At 37.4% G+C, this 18346-nt stretch overlaps 1 protein-coding gene across 1 annotated transcript in view; it reads left to right on the top strand.

The window, feature by feature from the left end:
* Nucleotides 1-17854, top strand: part of NEBL (nebulette) — a 151672-nt gene extending 133818 nt beyond the window's left edge. The window contains exons 26-27 of the mRNA XM_027847840.1: nt 6233-6339; nt 12093-17854. Coding sequence (XP_027703641.1) covers nt 6233-6339; nt 12093-12269 — 284 coding nt within the window. The 3' untranslated portion in view covers nt 12270-17854. The remainder of the gene's footprint in view (nt 1-6232; nt 6340-12092) is intronic.
* The last annotated feature ends 492 nt before the right edge of the window (nt 17855-18346 follow it).

Here is an 18346-nt window from a genome sequence, read left to right as displayed (position 1 = left end):
AGAGAGACTGCCAAGGCAGCCAGGTGTCACAGTAGATAGAGTGCTGCTGGACCTGGAATCAAGAAATCCTGAATTTAAATCTGGCCTTAGATACTTACTAGCTGTGTGACCCTAGACAAGTCACTTAACTTCTAGGTGCCTCAGTTTCCTCCACTGTAAAATGTGAATAATAATAGGACCTACCTCAAAGGGTTGTTGTTAGGATCAAATGAGATCAAATGATGTCACATTTGTAAAGTGCTTAACATGATGCCTGGCACATAGTAGGCACTTAATCTCTGCCTCATAGTCCCAATGGAAATGATGAAGAACTTGGGCAGGGAGAAGATATGATCACTCCATTTTAGAATTTGTGATAGAGAAGAGAAAAAATCCAGGAGTAATCTGGCACGTATCCTAGTTTTGGGGAGATCAGATTTGAAATGATTCAGAGAAAGGATAGGTAATACGATTCCATGGCCTAAAATTCTACAAGGGAAGACAGCCCAGAAAAGTGTGAAAGATCTCAAAAATGAAACCATTCCGATGAGGAGGTAAAGGGCCAATATCGATACACCAGGAACTTAACAACCAGCTTAAAGTTTTGAAAGTCACTTAACCCTGTTTGCCTCAGTTTCCTCATCTGTAAAATGAACTGGAGAAGGAGATGACAAACCTCCAGCATCTCTGCCAAGTAAACCCCACATGGAGTCATGAAGAGTTGGACACAACTAAACATGGCCAGTCCACAATGTGCAAAAATACTTCCTTGCCAAGGAGAAAGAGCTTCAGAGTGGGGAAAAAAATAGAACAGAAGATGACTAATTGGAAGTAGATACAAGAGACGAAGTAAATACAAAAGACAGAGAGATTTGAAAGAACACCAAGCTTCCCTTAATAAGACCAAATGATTTGACCCAATTGAACTACATGTTAGGTAGAAAAAAACCTGCCAATGAGATCATTGAGTCATTGTTAGTGACCTCTGAAAGATCATGAAGAAAAGGAGAAATACTGCAGGAATGAAAGAGGACCAATATTCCAAATTTTGCCTTTTTGGGTAGGGCTAATAGACTAGTAGGTCAAGGGACTGTTGTTTACCTATATTTTGACCAAATGTTTGACAGCCTCCCCTGCTCTTCTTGTGGAAAAGATGAAGAAGGACAGTAGACTAGATAAGAATGAAGTTAAAGTTTTGAAAGCTACTTAACCATGTTTGCCTCAGTTAACTTATCTGTAAAACAGATTAAATAGTCAAGATATAAAAAATAATGATTATTGGTTCAGGGTGAACTCAAAAGGTGGTCTTCAGTAGAGGTTCCTGGAATTGTTATTATTCACTGTGATGTAATGTTTTGTTCAATAACTTGCATAAAAATATGGATGGCATGGTTACTAAATTTACAAGTGACATAAAGCTGGGAGGTTAGCTAACACACTGAGTGATGATAGATCCAGGGTTCATAAATCTTTTTTTTTTTTTTTTGGCTAGGCAATGTGGTTCAGTGACTTGCCCAGGGCCACACAGCTAGTGAGTGTCAAGTGTCTGAGGTCGGATTTGTACTCAGGTCCTCCTGACTCCAGGGCTGGTCCTCTATCTACTGCGCCACCTAGCTGCCCTGTTCGTAAATATTTTGTATTTTGGTTGGCTAGAATATTGACCAAATCTAAAGATTAAATTTAATAGGAATAAAAGTAAAATCTTCCAATTGGATTTGAAAAAAAATTATCTTCACAAATACAAAATGGGGTATGTCTATGACTAGAAATTAGTGCTGCCAATTTTTTTTTAGCATTTTTACTGGACTAAAAGCTCAATATGAGTCAGTAATATAATATGACAGCCAAAAATATCTTGTATGATTTTAGGCTATATTAAGAGAAATATAGTATTTGCCTCCCTGAACACTATGCATTGTTCACACAAGTACTCAGTATCTGTCAAGTGAATGGATGGTTGAATTAATAGTGGCTGCCTCCATCCCATATGAGTACATATAATATGCATGTTTGTGTGTATATCTGTTTATATCTATATCTGGCTAATCCAGTGTCCCAAAAGTCTTAGTATAATTTTAAGCTTTAATACTTATTAATATAAATAATATATGCATAAAGTTAATATAAAATTAACAGATAGCTTTAAAATAAAAGGTTTTTTTTTTTTTGTCTAGGCAATTGACTTGCCCAGGGTCACACAGTTAGTAAGTGTTTTGTGTCTGAGGTCAGATTTGAACTCAGGTCCTCCTGAATACAGGGCCGGTACTCCATTGTGCCACCTAGCTGCCCCTAAAATAAAAGTTTTAATATAATAGAAAGCTTTGATATAAATAAATAGTTATTAAAGTTTAAAACTGCATGAAGACTTCTGGAATGTTCTGTATTTTATTCTTTTGTATATAATATATGCATATTTATTATGTATATGTTCCTTTTTACCTAATTGATGAAGGAACTCTTTTATATTTATAGTTTTTAAACAGGTATTCTTAAAGTGAAAAGATTTTAATGATATGCTTTGTATTTTACTGCATATTTTATAATTTGGTTGTTAATGGTAAGATATTATTTCCAAAGGTTCTCGAGATGGTCTTTCAATAACTTCATAATATGATAGTTCTTGCCATTTTCTTCTTTGTGGCATGCCTGGTCATTTAAAAATAATTTATAACATCACTGACATATAGATTATCCGAAGGATTGGAAAAAAAAACCCTCTAACCACTTAATATCATGATCATCTGGAGAACACATTAATGAGCTGTAATTTTCTTATGATTAAACTGCTTTAAAGTATTCATGCTCTCATATTTCACCAGAATGAACTTGCCACGTACAAAATATTCATTATTAACAACATCCCAGAATCACACTTGTCAGTTGCTTCATGTTATAAACCTGTACACAATAAATCAGCACATTAACTCTACTTCATTTACCAAACACTTTAAAATATGGTCTGATATCATAGACTGCCATCAATGGCAGGCAGCTAGGTGGTGCAGTAGATAAAGCACTGGTCCTGGAGTCAGGAAGACTCATCTTCATGAGTTCAAATTCAGCCTCAGACACTTACTGGCTGTGTGACCGTGGGCAAATGACTTAACATGTTTGCCTCAGTTTCCACATCTATCAAATTAGCTGGAGAAGGAAGTGGCAAACCACTCCAGTGTCTTTGCCAAGAAAACCCAAATGGAGTCACAGAGAATCAGATGTGACTGAAACGACAGAGCGACAACAATCATCAGTTGCATATATAGCATCCATATCATTAATGTACCATACAATAGTTGAGAGCATGAATGTGGAGGACAACAAATGCCTTCATCGTAGGTAACTGAAAATGTGCTTCTAGATACACATATAGATGCCCCTTTTCCCCTCACATTGCTCACCTTCCCCCAGTCTGTTTCAAGACTCAGTCTACTTGAAGATTTTTACCATGTATAACACGAGTTTCAGATTGGTTGCTTGTCGATTCCAGAGTCTTATAGTGATAGGGAACCTAGGCTTTCTAGTCTAACATATACTTGGTTGAGAATCCATTTTGCAACATCTTTGAGAAATGGTCAGCCCTTGCTTAAAGATTTCCAGAAGGGCGGGCATCTACCTCTACCTGGGGCATCCCATTCCACTTTGGAATTGTTCTCATTTTCAGGAAATTTTTTTCTTACATGGAACTGAACTTTTTGCCTTTCGCCTTTTTGTGACTTCCACTCATTATTTCTAGTTCTAGCAAAGGAGACCACATGGAACAATTATAAACCATCTTCTGCATGACAGACAACCTTTCCATACTTGAGGAAAATTCTTATGTTTTCCCTCAGTCTTTTCTTGCCCTGGCTAAACATTCTCAGTTCCTTCTACCAGATCTCATTTGGAAGATTGCAGGGCTCTTCAGTATGCTGGTCACCTTCTGAATCTTCTCCAGCTTAACGATATCTTTCCTAAAATGTGATACCTGGCACTGAACATAATGTGCCATGTGGACTCTAACCAGTACTGAATACAGGAAGACATTGTTCTGAATATTCTTCTATTTTTGCAGCCCAGGACGACTTTTAGTTTGGGGCTTTCTCATTGTTGACTCCCACTTAGTTTTCAGTTGCCCATACCTGCAGATCTTTTTTGGGATGAGCTGTTATATAGCCAGACCTGCCTCATCTTGTATACATGGAGTTGAGTTTTTGAATGCCAAGTGTAAGACTTGAAATTTACCGGTATTAAAATTTATTTTCGATCAGTCAATAAGGATTGATCGGATAAGAGTTTCCTATATACTATATATTGTGCTAAGCTCTGTAAATGCAAGTAGAAACATTGAAAAGTCCCTTCCTATAATAAGGTTATGGTCTACTTAGGTATGTGTTTGTGTGGGGGGGAGTGGGGTTAGAATACAGTGTGTTAATAGATGAATACATCCTAGATATATAGAAAATTAATATGGCGGGGTATGATGGCACAAACCTGTGATCCTTGCTACTCAGGGAGGCTAAGGTTGGTGAATCACTTGAGTCTGAGAATTCTGAATTCCAGAAAGCCTAAAGTCAATCCATTAGCAATAACATGATGAGTATGATGAGCCCCTGGAATGGGGGGGTCACCTAAGGAAGATGAACCAACCCAGGTCAGAAAAATGGATCAGGCTAAGGCTTCTATACCAATCAGCATTGGGATTGAGTCCATGAATGGCCACAGTACTTTCAGTGTGGATGGACTTCAGTCCTGGGAGACCCAGGCTAGAAAGAAAGAGAGGAAAGAAGGAAGGGAGGGAGGGAGGACGAGAAAGAGGAAATGAGGGAAGGAGGAAGAAAGAAAGAGAGGGAAGGAAGGAATGGAAGGAGGGAGGAAGGAAGAATGGCATGCAGGGAAAAAAAAGATTTCAGGGTATATGTAGGGAAAGGAACTAAACTCAGGAAATCAGAAAAGGCCTGTTGGAAGAGATGACACTTGATGCATTTGATTTTGTCCAACATGTTAGCCCATTAGAAAATGTTTTTTGAATCTTGAACATGTCTAGGGAGAGTATGTGAGCTCTCCCTTCCAGCCTGGTGTCATTTTCAGATCAGGAGTTCCTACAGAGCTCACACGTGACATGCTGGAATACACGTATCATAATACAATGTAAAACATCAATTTGAAATTCTGCTGAGGCTCTCAGGAAAATGTGAAAAAAAGGTAGAGGTAAAGATATATCAATGGTGGCAGCATTTTCTGTTTCTGAGTTCTGTGTTAGTTTCTCTAGAATTTGACATCCTTCAGAGTAGGTACCATATTTTTTGAATTTCATTTTTTAATAGTGTGGAGAATGAGTGTATACAAGATGTCCCAAAAGTCTTAGCACAGTTTTAAGATTTAATCACTTATAACCGATTTAAGACTTTGGGGACAACCTGCATGTGAACTGAGCAAACAATCTGATTAATGAAAGGAGTATAGGGGGAAGAGATGCTTATTAGCTAAGTGAACACTATTCTGATTAAGGGGATGAAAGAATACCTAGAAAATTTCAAAATGTTTCTAGCATTTTTAGTATTGTCATTTTGCTTAGATGTCATAGGCTGAATCAACATAAAGTTCAGGCATTCAGGCAATTACTCTGCACAATTTGTGTGAAAACATGGACAAGAAATGCAAAGGATAAGAAGCTGACCCGGAATGATTGCGTTCGACATCAGTAAAGGGATTATCTGGACTGATGAAATTGAGGATCCTTCAAAGTATCTAAGTAATTTAAGTAAAACCCCCACAAAACATAAGCGTCTGCTTTTGCCTGAACCATTTATTATTTCCAGGAGATTGGTGTCGTGTGTAAAGGGCTTCTTTTAAATGGAGCACACTCGTAATTGACTAAGACACTCACATCACTGTTAATAACTTTGGAATAGTAATCAGCTAATCCATAGGGATGCTAGTGACTGGCAGTTTTGAGAATGACCACTTATTTATCTAAGAAGTAGGATGTAAAGTTAGCCCATGCTTCCTGATGGGTTGAATTCTATCTACTTCAAATTTTTTAAAATCTTCATTTTAATCCAGTTAACATAATTTCTGAGCCTGACTTCCCTATTTGTTTGATATACTAATCTGAAGAGAACATCTAAGTACTGCACCATCATCAAAAATGGCATTTCATCTCCGAAAGCAGCTTTCGTTGTTGGTTGCTGATTAGGAAGTCACCTGAGGAATCAGGAAGGATGTGTGAAATCCTCTGTAATGATTTTTTTTTTGTATGTGTGTGTTTAATATGCAGCCCCTGTACTTCCTGGGGCCTATCAACAAAGCCAATCCCAAGGCTATGGGTATATGCATCAGACCAGTGTGTCATCCATGAGATCAATGCAACACTCTCCAAGTCTGGTACGTATATAATTTATAAATTCATGAACTGACTCATTCTTTTTCTAGTAGATATTAGCCCACTTTGGTCTTTAGGTTTGTCATGCATATGTTGACTAAAAGAAAAATATACTAAATATATCTGTTTGCTTGCTAATCTCAACTCTATTTAAGTTGTGTAACTAAGGACTGAATGTTGTGGGGAAGAGGAATATCTGTTTTTCCTCTTACCTCTTTCCTGTGAACATACTCAGATATTAAATGCAAGGAGTCTCTGAATTGAAAGAGATTGTAGAGATAAGCCAACCTCCTATTCATTGTAGAAATCCTTTCTGCACCATTCTTGAAGTGTGATCATGCAGCCTCCTTTTCTGTGACACTTCCTGTGATGAACAGCATGTTATGTTTTCAAGTTCAACAAGTGATTTTAATGATTTCTCCACGTAGAGCATTGTCCATCTATGGGAGGGAGAGAGAAGACGGAGAAGGCAAGATCCCTGTTCTGGTGGTACTTATAGCCTAGTGTTTTTTTTTTTTTTTGAGGTAGCCTGTTGTTCAACTCACTGCAGGGAAACCTTCTTTATACTGAGCTGAAATTCCTTAATACGTGAAATATTTTGTCCAAATTAATGCTGGTGATATTGAGATTAATTGACCACTGTTAGCATTAGCCAACATTGGCAACTAGGTGGCACAGTGGGTAGAGTTCCAGGCCTGGAGTCAGGAAGACTCATCCTCCTGAGTTCAAATGTGGCCTCAGACACTCACTAGCTGTGTGACTCTGGGCAAGTCACTTCACACTGTTTGCCTCAGTTTCCTCATCTGTAAAATGAGCTGGAGAAGGTAATGGCAAATACTCTAGTATCTTTGTCAAGAAAACCCCAAATGAGATCACAAAGTGTCAGACATAACTGAAAACTCCTGAACAACAACAAAAGCATTAGCCATTTAAAAAAAATTTTAGCTTTAACAAAGAGAATAAAACCCAGTTTAAAAACACTTGATATACCATGGATTCAATTATATTACTTTTTTTAGTGTGTAAAAATCTTTATTACCTCTATCACTGTGATCTAAAAAATTTTCAAGTGCAACATTACCTTTGTCCCATGACACCAATTTTTCAAAAGGCTTCTGTTGGTGAACACTAGTCAATTGATCCAGAATGAAATCTGAGTGAAGCACATGAAGAGGTGAAGTGAGACAACTGAGGGAGAGGAAGAGTGACGTAGTACAAAAGCTCCAGGACCTGCAGTCCAGGGAGATATGGGTTAAAATTCCAAATCACTTGTTCTGAGCCTCAGTTTCCTCATCTGTAAGGGAGTGGGTTATACCCATACTACCCATCTCATTGAGTAATTATGAAGATTAAATTTTATATGTGTATACACACGTGTATATATACACACATGTATATACACACATATGTACATGTGTATGTCCATGTGTATATATGTGTATACACACATATTTATCCTTTTGCAAATCTCAAGGTGTTTTATGTGTCCACTGTCTTTATGAAGTGAAGCACAATGGCAAAAAAAAAGACTAAAGATAATAACAGCTAGCATTTATATAGTGCCTTAAGACTTGCAAAACACTTTACAAAAGCTATCTTGTTAGACAAAATAGATCGTTTGAATCTCAGTGCAGTATTGTTTCTACTATATCTCTCTACAACCCTGAAGACTGATATGGAAACATAATGGACCTAATCCTGCAGAGGGTAGAAAGAATCAATAGCTAACTTTAGGGAAATACACTCACTCCTTAGAGAGCACCTAGGGAATGGGAACCAGGATGGTGGATTCTTCATGTCTTTTGGGCATTGTTTGAAGGAACTGGGGACATTTAGCAAGGGAAAAGAGAGGAAGCTGTTTTAGGATGCCTGCCTTGATGCCTGGATTAGGAGGACTGTCGTGTGGAAGAGGAATCTGATTTGACTGAGTGAATTCTGAGAGCAGACCTTGGAGCAGTGGGTGGGAGTTACAGAGGCAAATTGAAACTTGATAGCAGGAAAACCATCCAACCAAGGGCAGACTGAGATACCTTGGGGGGTGGTGGGTTCCCTTTCACTTGTGGTCCTCAAGCAGGGGCTGGATAACTGTTGCTCCTAGATATTGTACTGGAGATTTCTGTTCAAGGCTTGGTTGGACTAGGTGCTCTCTGAAGTCCCTTTCAATGCTGAAATTCTATGATTTTGTGATCCTTCAGGGACTGTGAACACCACTAATGATTATAATGACTCTTTGAAAATTTAGCATATTATGGTATACTTACATATAGTAGCTACGTGAGGCAGTTAGGTGGCTGAGTGGATCAAGTTCTCGGCCTGGAGTGAGGAAGACCTGAGCTGATTCTGGCCCCAGACAGTTGTGTGACTTTGAGCAAGTCGCTTAATCTCTGTCTGCCTCAGTTTCCTTAAATGTACAATGGAGATAATAACACCACTTAATTCTCAGAATTGTGAGGACTAAATGAAATAATATTGATAAAGCACTTAGCATAGTGCCTAGCACATAGTAGTCATTTAACAATTTTTTCCTTCTTCCCTTCTTTTTCTCCCTTTCTTCCTTCTTTCCTTCCATATACCAAGGAGATAAATGATCTAAAAGGATAATCCTATATAACAACACATATATTACATATACATATGTAATAAATCACATGAGTGCACAGAAATTCTTTTGATTCACTTCATAGCTTCCTTGAGAAAATATAGATTCTTTATATATATTATACTAAGAATAATTGGCTATTTGATTAGTCTATCAAACAATCACTTATTAAATATTTATCACATGCCATACACTGTGCTAAGTCCTCAGGATACAAAGAAAACACAAAAATACTTCTCGCCCTCAAGGAGCTTGCATTTTAATGTAAGGGTAAAAAATATATGTATGATGTACAATATACATACAGAGTAAATGGAAAGTAATCTTAGAGGAGAGTTATTTGCAACCGCAGGAACTAAGAAAGGCCTCCTGGAGAAGGTGACATTTGAGCTGAGTCTTGAAGGAAGGCATCTGCTTTGACCAGAAGGTGAAGAGGGAGAATGTTTCAAGCATATGGAATAGTCAGTATGGAACTTGATGGGCCATTTATGAGCAATATCAAGTGAGCATGTATGACTGTATCAGAGCATGTGTGGAGAGAAGTGATATTTAAGAAAACTAGAAAGATAGTAGAGAACTTTAAATGCCAATAAGGTGTTCATATTTAATCCTAGGGGGTAATAGGAAACTGTGCTGAAATTTGTTGAGTAGAGTAATGACATGGCCACACCTATGCTTTAGTAGTATCGCTTTGGCAGAAGTGTGGAGGACATATTGGAGTGAGGAGAGACTTGAGGCAAATAGAATTGCTGGAAGACTGCTACAATAGTTCAGGCAAGAGGCGATGAGTGTCTGAACTAAGGCAATGGCTATGTGAATAGAAAGAAGGGGATATGTATGAGACATGTGGAGAAGTAAATTAAAAATCTGGCAACCTATTGGGTTAATTGAAGTGAAGAGTTACGGATGACATCAAGGTCATTAATCCAGATGCCCGGAAAGCCACTTTTGTGTGTAAGGTACCCCTGATAATGGGAAATTAGGAAGACAGCTGGGTATAAGGGGAAGTGGAAATCAGTTCTCTTTTGGGGATGCAAAACAGTTTGAGATGCCTATGGGACAGCCTGTTCAAATTGTCCATTTGGCATTTGGTGATTTGAGACTGGACCTCACGAGAAAGATTAAGGCTGAATATATAGAATTGGTAATCATTTACACGAAAATGATCATTGAACCCACTAAATGAGAGCATTAATAGAGAAAAGTGCCCCAGGACAGAGCCTTGTGGGATACCCACCATTAGCAAATGGGACATAAATGAAGATTCATTGAAGGAGACTGAGGTCACCTAAGGAAGGGCTCTGAGAAAGAGCAGAGTCATGACCACAACAGTCCGGAGAGAAGAGAGTGTCCAGGAGGTGAGGGTTGTAACGGGGAAATCACCATTGTCAGGTGCTGTCGAGTGGTCAAGAAGTTGAGGCCTGAGAAAAAGCCAGAAGATTTGGCAATTAAGAAGTCATTGTTCACTTTGGAAAGAGCTGTTTCAGTTGACTGAGAATTCTGAAGTCAAATTGCTGAGGGCTTGGAATAAAATGAAAGGAGAGAAAGGGGAGGTGCTAGGTAGAAGAATTTTTAAGCAAAGCCCAATATATTAATGGCAGAACAGGCACTGAATATAAAATTGCTTCCCAGTCCCACAAACATTATCTTGATGAATAAATTTTAATGCCAATAATAGTAACAATAATAATTACCAGCATTTCTATAGCATTTTAAGGTTGACATTTATATACCACTTTAAGGTTTACAAAGTACTTTATGTATATTATCTAATTTGGGAATGGGATAGTGTTTATTTTCTTATGTATTTGGGGAATGCATATCTTAAGGCTTACCTATTCTGAATTCACATTTTAATAAGCTAGCTGTTGAGTTTAGATCATCTTATATATCCTTTGAATCTCTTGCCCCTAACATAATTCTTGGCACCTCGTAAATACCTACTAAATGCTTGTTGAGTTGAAATTAAATTTTGTACATTCTTTTACAACTGTCATGATAGGACCCCAGGGTAATGTCACATCTACCAGGTGCTGAGTCTGCAAATATTTACTGTCTGGTTTGACCTGGTGCAGAAATGGTTCTACTTGAAACTACTCCTAGAAATGCTTTCTTTCTGTGGTTGTTTCGATAGCATTAGAGATCCAGTGTGACTTAGTAAATACAGTTCTAGACTAGGATACAGATCTTGGCTATGACACCTACCCCTCTGTAGGTGTGACCGTAGGCAAATCAACTCATATCTGTGAACCTCAGTTTCGTAATCTGTAAAATGGAAGGGGTCATATCTGTAGTATCTAATTTCCAGGGTCATAATGAAGCTAAAGTGAGATCACATTTCTAAGCTTTAAAATTCTATATGTGTTATATTCTATATGTATTGTTAGTAGTAGTAATGAGGATAGGATAGCGATATTGCAGGAGTAACTTCAGTGAAATGTTACTTTAAAGGCTACTTCCAGGAAAAGTCTTACCCTCATGCTGTGGGAGATGCCCCTGCATTTGCAAAGGCTATGCCAGCAGAGAACAAACTCTGGCAGGTTCTTTGGAGCAGGAAAAACAAAAACCAAAAACCAAAAAAAAAAAACCAAAACACAAAAACAGAACACTTTAAATGCAGGCCTGGCAGTAACCTATTGTCCTGAGAGAGAGGAGATACCTTTTAATGGTCATAGCAACAGATAAAGACCATCTACTAATGAAGAAAAAGAGCTGTTGTTGGATGAGGGTAATTCCTCCATTGGTGAAATCATAGGTCTTTGGAAGTCCCAATATATTGCTCAGTAAAGCAAAATAACTGGTATTTATATAGTGCATTAAAACTTGCAAAGCAAACAAATATAGAATGCCCCAAAAGCCTTAGAGCAGTTTTAAGCTACTAAAGTTTAAAAGTATTCTAAGACTTTTGGGATACTGTATGTGGATGTATGTGTGTGTTATCATTTGACAACAACACTGTGAGGCAGGACCCATAAGTATCATGATCCCCCATTTTATGAATGAGGACACTGAGTCTTAGAAAGATAAAGTGACTTGCCTATGGTCTCTGGAGCTTATCAGTCCAGGGCTGCTTCTTGACTCCCAAGTTTTTCACTTGATCTATCTATGATTTTACCTCTTGGTACTCAGAGAACATCCCTTCTTTTCCATTAACAGAGGACCTACCGAGCAATGTACGATTACAGTGCTCAAGATGAAGATGAAGTTTCCTTCAGGGATGGTGACTATATTGTCAACGTGCAACCCATCGATGATGGATGGATGTATGGCACTGTGCAGAGAACTGGGAAAACTGGAATGCTTCCAGCCAATTACATTGAGTTTGTTAACTAATTCTTTCTCCTCCTTCCCCTTTGAGCTTTATTCTAATATATTCCAAAACCTAACCTTTTTAATAAGATGGAAGATACTTTTAAGACCACTTATTAGCTATTTTATCACTGAGATAAGTCAGTCCTTAAATTGAAAAATAGACACACAGGTCCCAGGAAGAAAGAATGGGCTCTCAGCCAGAAGTAGCAGTAGATCTATTCTAGTAGATCATTCCAAAAACCAACCAACTCAGTTAGACTGTGACTGGATATCTAGTGCTGGTAGCTGTGTTAATGTTTTCTTCTGATTGACTCCTAATCCCTTGTGTAAAATGTACTTTTCTGGTATTGAAAAGAGGCCTTGCTTCTCCCTCCAGATCTGATAAGTGAAGGAAGACCTTTTAGCTGTCACTCTGGAATCATGAGAGATCCAGTCCATTAGTATAATAAAAGCACATCCAGTAATCTCCAAGCTGTTTAAATTTAGACTCATTAGGCAGGTACCAAATTCAGGTGTAATCATCTAGTTGGAAATTGTTAAGGACTGGTAGAGAATAGGCGGGTTAAAATCACATTGTCTTATCCAGTAGCCATAGTGGTAAAGAAAGTTTTGCTCACACAATAAAAAGATTCCCAGATTCCTCGGCACAATGGCATCTGTGCTCTCCATATGCGTTCCCAGGTGTGCCCCTTTCCGCCACTTACATTTGATAGGGCCAACTGGTTAAGACTCCCTTTCTGCTTTCTATTATTTATCCCCTAAATCTAATTCAGGGAAAAAGAAATGTAATATTTGCTTGGCCTCAAAAAAATGTCAGGGCCAAATAACTCCATAGCTACTCTGCAAAGGCCTAAATTCAAATGCTGCCTATTTTCCTTTCCCAATCTCCTTTACCCTGATTACCGCAGGCAGGCTTAAGCTTATGTACCATATGCAGCATTACTGCACAGCCCATAACCATGCTGATTATTCCTGTCATAACAGCCAAATGCATAGCTGATTTAAAAAAAATTCTTCCTATTTGCCAGCTCATGAGAAAAAAAAATACATTTTAAAAAGTTGCTTGAGATTCTTCTGCTGTGCTACATTCTAATTTTGAAAGAGTTACAACCTTAGGAAATAGACTTATATTCTAGTAAATAAATAATTTAGGTATTCCTTGAACAGCTTTCACTGACAATGCTTCTATATTAAGGGGGAAAAAGACTAACAGGATCTGGTGAAAAGTTGAATTTGAATGAAAAGTATTGAAAATTGCAAAAAAAAAAGTTAATGGAAAGACAGAGATTCTGTTTAGGGTATAATGAATGGGTGTTTCTCATTTGACTTCTGGCATGGGAATTCAGCAACCTAAACTGGTTAGAAAAGGATTCTCTTTCTACTTTGTGTTATGTCTCCTCTAGACCTAATTTGGGCAGGGGGTGGCAGGATGGGAGTAGAAATAGGAAATTCTTTAGTGATTTTCAGCATAGACACAATGAGTTGCTCATTAGTTGAGGAGTGATCACAAAGGCTGATTTTTCCCACAGAAAATGAGTAGAAATTCCCATCAAATTAGTACCACTCTACAGTGTCATGAAGCCAAAAGCTGAATAGAGGAACCAAGGTGTGGATACACCTGTATTTTATTTTGTTCTGATTTTGCAGTTTATTGTCACCTTCAGTGAGATTATACGCAAAGAACATCTGGATTTTTTGTACCAATGCTAAGCTTTGCTTAATGCTTTATTTTTTAAACTCTCCAAATATTTAGTAAAATGTACAGTATTTAGAGGGGATATCTGTAGCACAGAGTGTATTGGAAATTTTAAAGTAACAGTAAGCCTGAAAAAATGTCTTGTTAACTGCAAATCTTATGGGGCTATAGTTAAATGTCTGTTGAGATTTTAGACCTTTGAAAATCTGTATTGTCTCACTTAGGGGAGATGGTGGAATTAAGAAAACCAATAAGCTGTATTCCAATCTAATCATGTCTACTTGGCATCAATAAGACTTGAAAAGTGAACATTTCAGTCAATCAGGCTTATTTTGGATGGGGTTTGGAGTGGTAATAACATCATCTAATAATGAATTTGACTGTTTTCATTTGTCATTGACTTGGAAAGTTATTTAGCTGAATTGACACAATCAACCAGCTGTTTTGGGGGGTTATTCAGGCACAGACTAAGGGAAACCTAAATATGTAATTGAATTGAAGATTGTGCTTTGACAAAAACCCAATCTAAAGGCAATAAGCCTTTTTGCTCCCATTTGATTGTTAAGTAAATATGTAAATTCCAAGGCACAACATAGACCATTTTCTGTGATAAAAACAAAATAGGAAAGGAAGAAAGCATTTGGTAACTGCAATTTCAAACAAAGCAGAGAATGGCTATAATTTTTACAAACCCATATGTGGTATGCTCAAGGAAAACTGACTTTAAGTGATCATTAGAATCAGGGCTACAAAGTGACTACAGACTTGGTATTTTATATTTATTCTGTGGTTTCAAAACTCCAATTTAGAAAATGTAAACACCTACATGAGTGCACATGGATCCACATAGATGCAGTCTTCTATTTCTGAGCTTCACATAAGATCTGGATATCAATCAAGATAATTATTCATGTAATACCAACCAGCAGTAATTAAGGGGCAAGCGTCAGCATTGAACTAATTGGCAGTGTTGTAGATGTGGTAAAGCAAGATACTGTGTACTCTGAAGATCATAATTCATTATTGTTGTTCGTGTTTACAAAATCTTGTACTGACGCTAAGTATCTCTGAAGCAAGAAAAACAGTAGAAACACAGAAATCTTATACCAAAGTACTCTTTCTATAGCGTCACAGTGTACAATGTACTTTCTTTATTTTAAGGTACATTCCTGGTGTTCCTATTTGCTTTTTTATTAACGATCCACTTGACACCACCACCCTTCCCCCATCCTAATCCAGCTTGGTGACATCTCTCATATAAAACATTGACAGCAAAAGAGCAAAGTTAAGAATAAATCATCTATTTTATCGAGTCAAAGAAGACTGCACCATACCAAAAAAAAAAAAAAAAATAGAAAGAGTGAATGTCCCTACCTTTCTAATCAAGGGACATTTACAAGAGTGATAAAAGCAGCTTGACCAGTTTGATATGTTTTTAAAGGTTCCCAGGAACAACAACAACAAAAATTCAAAACTGTGTGTGAATCGTTTTTTCTCTTGAGAATGACGTGAACAAGGACATATTTCTTCTGTTGTAAGTGAGGTTTTGTAGTACACGTTTTTACTAATTCTTATCTAGGAAAGCTTTCTATTTTTAACCTGTGGCAAAATGAATTCTCCTTTGTCATGTTGTTATCATCAACTCTAATTAGCAGCATAATACAGTTTGCAATGTTGGGATTCATATCTCACATCTCACTGAGCTCAGCAGAACATACAAAAGTATGGAAGCACAATTCTCAGAACCACCTGTGTAGACCTGCCAATGTAGCAGGGCATTACTCAACCTGTGTTTTTGCTTCTCTCATCAATTAAGTGAAGTGATAAGCTTAAAAAAAAGTATGTTATTTTGCCTGCTTTTTTTATTTATTTTTTTTTTGTAAACCGCAGATTGACCTGTCTTTGTTGTGCTTCAGGGCATTTCAAAGACTGGAGAGAAGTCCCTTCTCAAAGAGGCAGTGTGACTAAAGTTACCCCTCTATTTCAGATTCATTCACCTCCACTGGAATGTTTTAAAGGCAAAAATAATAAAATGTGTGTTACCTTTTAAAAGCACACATGTGTAAATATGGAGAGAGTGAATAAGATTTCATTATAGATTTAATAAAATGGGTGCCTTGTTGATTATCCCCCATTTGTCCACATGGCATTAGAAAGAAAACCAAGCAAGTTTCTGTTGCCAATTCTATAGAAATGCTCATATCATGTGTGATTTGTATTTTAAGAAATGGGAAAGTCTGGAGAAAGAAGAGCTCTCTCTGTCATCCAGCCATGTTGGGATTAATAACTAATTGTATTTCACTTTCCGAAGATTCGAACTCAAAAATGGAAGGGCATTTTTAAACTTTTCCATCTCTTCCTTGAGAGCTCCTTGGGGACTTAAAATGCCTATAGTTCTTTAACACAAGGGTTAATTTTAGGTTTGGGGATTTTTAGTATCTCCTAGACAAAAGAATTATGAGGCATAAGCATTTGGCAGAATTAACTTCATGAGAAGAAAATTGTTTCATGATTTCGTAACTCCTTCAGCTCTTTGCCTCTAAGAATCTAAAACCTGTGTAGATAGGTAGGCCTATAAAAGTTGCTAGATTATGGCTGTCCTGAGTAACATGAAATATGGAAACCAAAAACTTTAGTTAAGTACTGTCTTAGTAGTAAAACATATACATTAGATTAAAAATGCTAACTGAAAGTAGCTCTTTGAAGTACTATATGCCCTTCAGGGCTCTTTGCAGGCGATTGCTAACTACTGCTGATGTAAAAAGCTAAGACTTTAGATAAGCTGTAGCAATTATTCCAAGATGCTTTAGACTACAGGACCCCCATACCACAAGTCTGGAAGAAGCCTCAGGACCATCTGTTCCCCCTCAAACTCTGCGATTCACTACAATATATTTGTGAGGATATCTTATGCTTTTTGTGTCTGATATACAATATAAAGTTTACTACTAGATTTAAGTTGTAATCCATTTGCTGTTGAGAATAAATTGTATTGGAAGATGAAAGGATAATGCATGACAATCATGTGCTTGGGTATTGCACCGGACAGGTTGCTGGACCATCAGAAAATAGCACTGAATGTACTGTTGACATGATGTGGAAACTATAATCTGTTGGTTTTTGCCATGTGATATTAAAAAAAAAATAGCAAAAAGGAACCACTGGGCAGTTTGGCTTATATTTGCTTTAAAGTATGTAGAATTTGAGTTTGTTATCCTGCTTTTTTTTTTTCTTTCGCAAAACTGTATTTGCTTAAAAGGCATGCAGTTAAGAAGGAAACAATGTTTTTTGAATGGAGGGACTTACAGAATGAAGTCATGTGTTGACATAATTTGGTTTTTGTTATGCAGATTGTTAACACCAGCTATTAAAATATATTTTAGTAGAAATGCTTTAATTCACGTTCTTTTCCCTTTACACTGTGAATCTTGAAGCCTTGGTGGACTACAGCAACATCATGCTAACCCAAATACTAACCTATGCAAACTAGATCACGTTTCATTTGATGTCACAGTGAATGTAACATGATAGTTTTTTTTTTTTCCCTGCCTAACATGCAATGGCATTAAAAACAAACGGTTGAGTCTCACATCATGTATGTCCATCGTGGTCACTGAACGCACTCTTCAATGCAACTGTCGTCATTAGGATCAGTTTAGGAGCAAAGCACCAGTTCGTTTGGATTGGTCGATGGATTGTTAAAATGAGAATGCCCGATGATGTACGCCTGCTGTAGCTCCAGCTTGCTTCCTTTGAGTGTTTTCTTTAAGTAGAACTGTGTGTAAAAATGCCCTCACTTCTGGGTATGGATATTCTTTTCTTCATTCTGTATTTGTGAAACTTTATAAAAGCATTAATTTTCCATCCCTAAACACTTGGTTTGCTTAAATAAATGCAGGTAATGATGAAACGGGGTCTGCTGCTTGACTGTCGCTTTGGGAGGCAAGATAATGGTCCATTAGGCTGAATACAGCATTAGGCTGTACCTCAGTTGAGCTATTAATCGGGTTTGAGAGGTGGATATGTTGGCTCACCTGGCACCCCATCAGTTATAGGTACACTTAACGCTAGTCAATTATCTGAAAGGTCTTTTCCAATTAAGACATCGTTATAAGGAATCACCGTGGTCCTTTTCCAAGTACAGTGTCTCTTTACAACACCAGTGGTTGCTACAAAAATACAATGTTGTGTTTAGTGTTGTTACTTTTACTTTGGTGTTTACTTACCAGTATCATACTCAGTAGTTCAAATTTTAACTTTTAGCATTTATTCAAGGATAAAACCAATTTATAGAAAAGGGCAGAAAGCAGAGATTGAACATGTGATTCAGGCAATACTATGACACTCTCATTATGTGGCGTTCCATTTGTCAGATGGGATATTAGTATTTTTCTAATTTCTC

This window comes from Vombatus ursinus, unplaced genomic scaffold (assembly GCF_900497805.2).
Source record: "Vombatus ursinus unplaced genomic scaffold, bare-nosed wombat genome assembly UNPS02005459.1, whole genome shotgun sequence".
Classification (NCBI taxonomy): domain Eukaryota; kingdom Metazoa; phylum Chordata; class Mammalia; order Diprotodontia; family Vombatidae; genus Vombatus; species Vombatus ursinus.
This window is presented reverse-complemented; position numbering and strand designations above follow the sequence as displayed.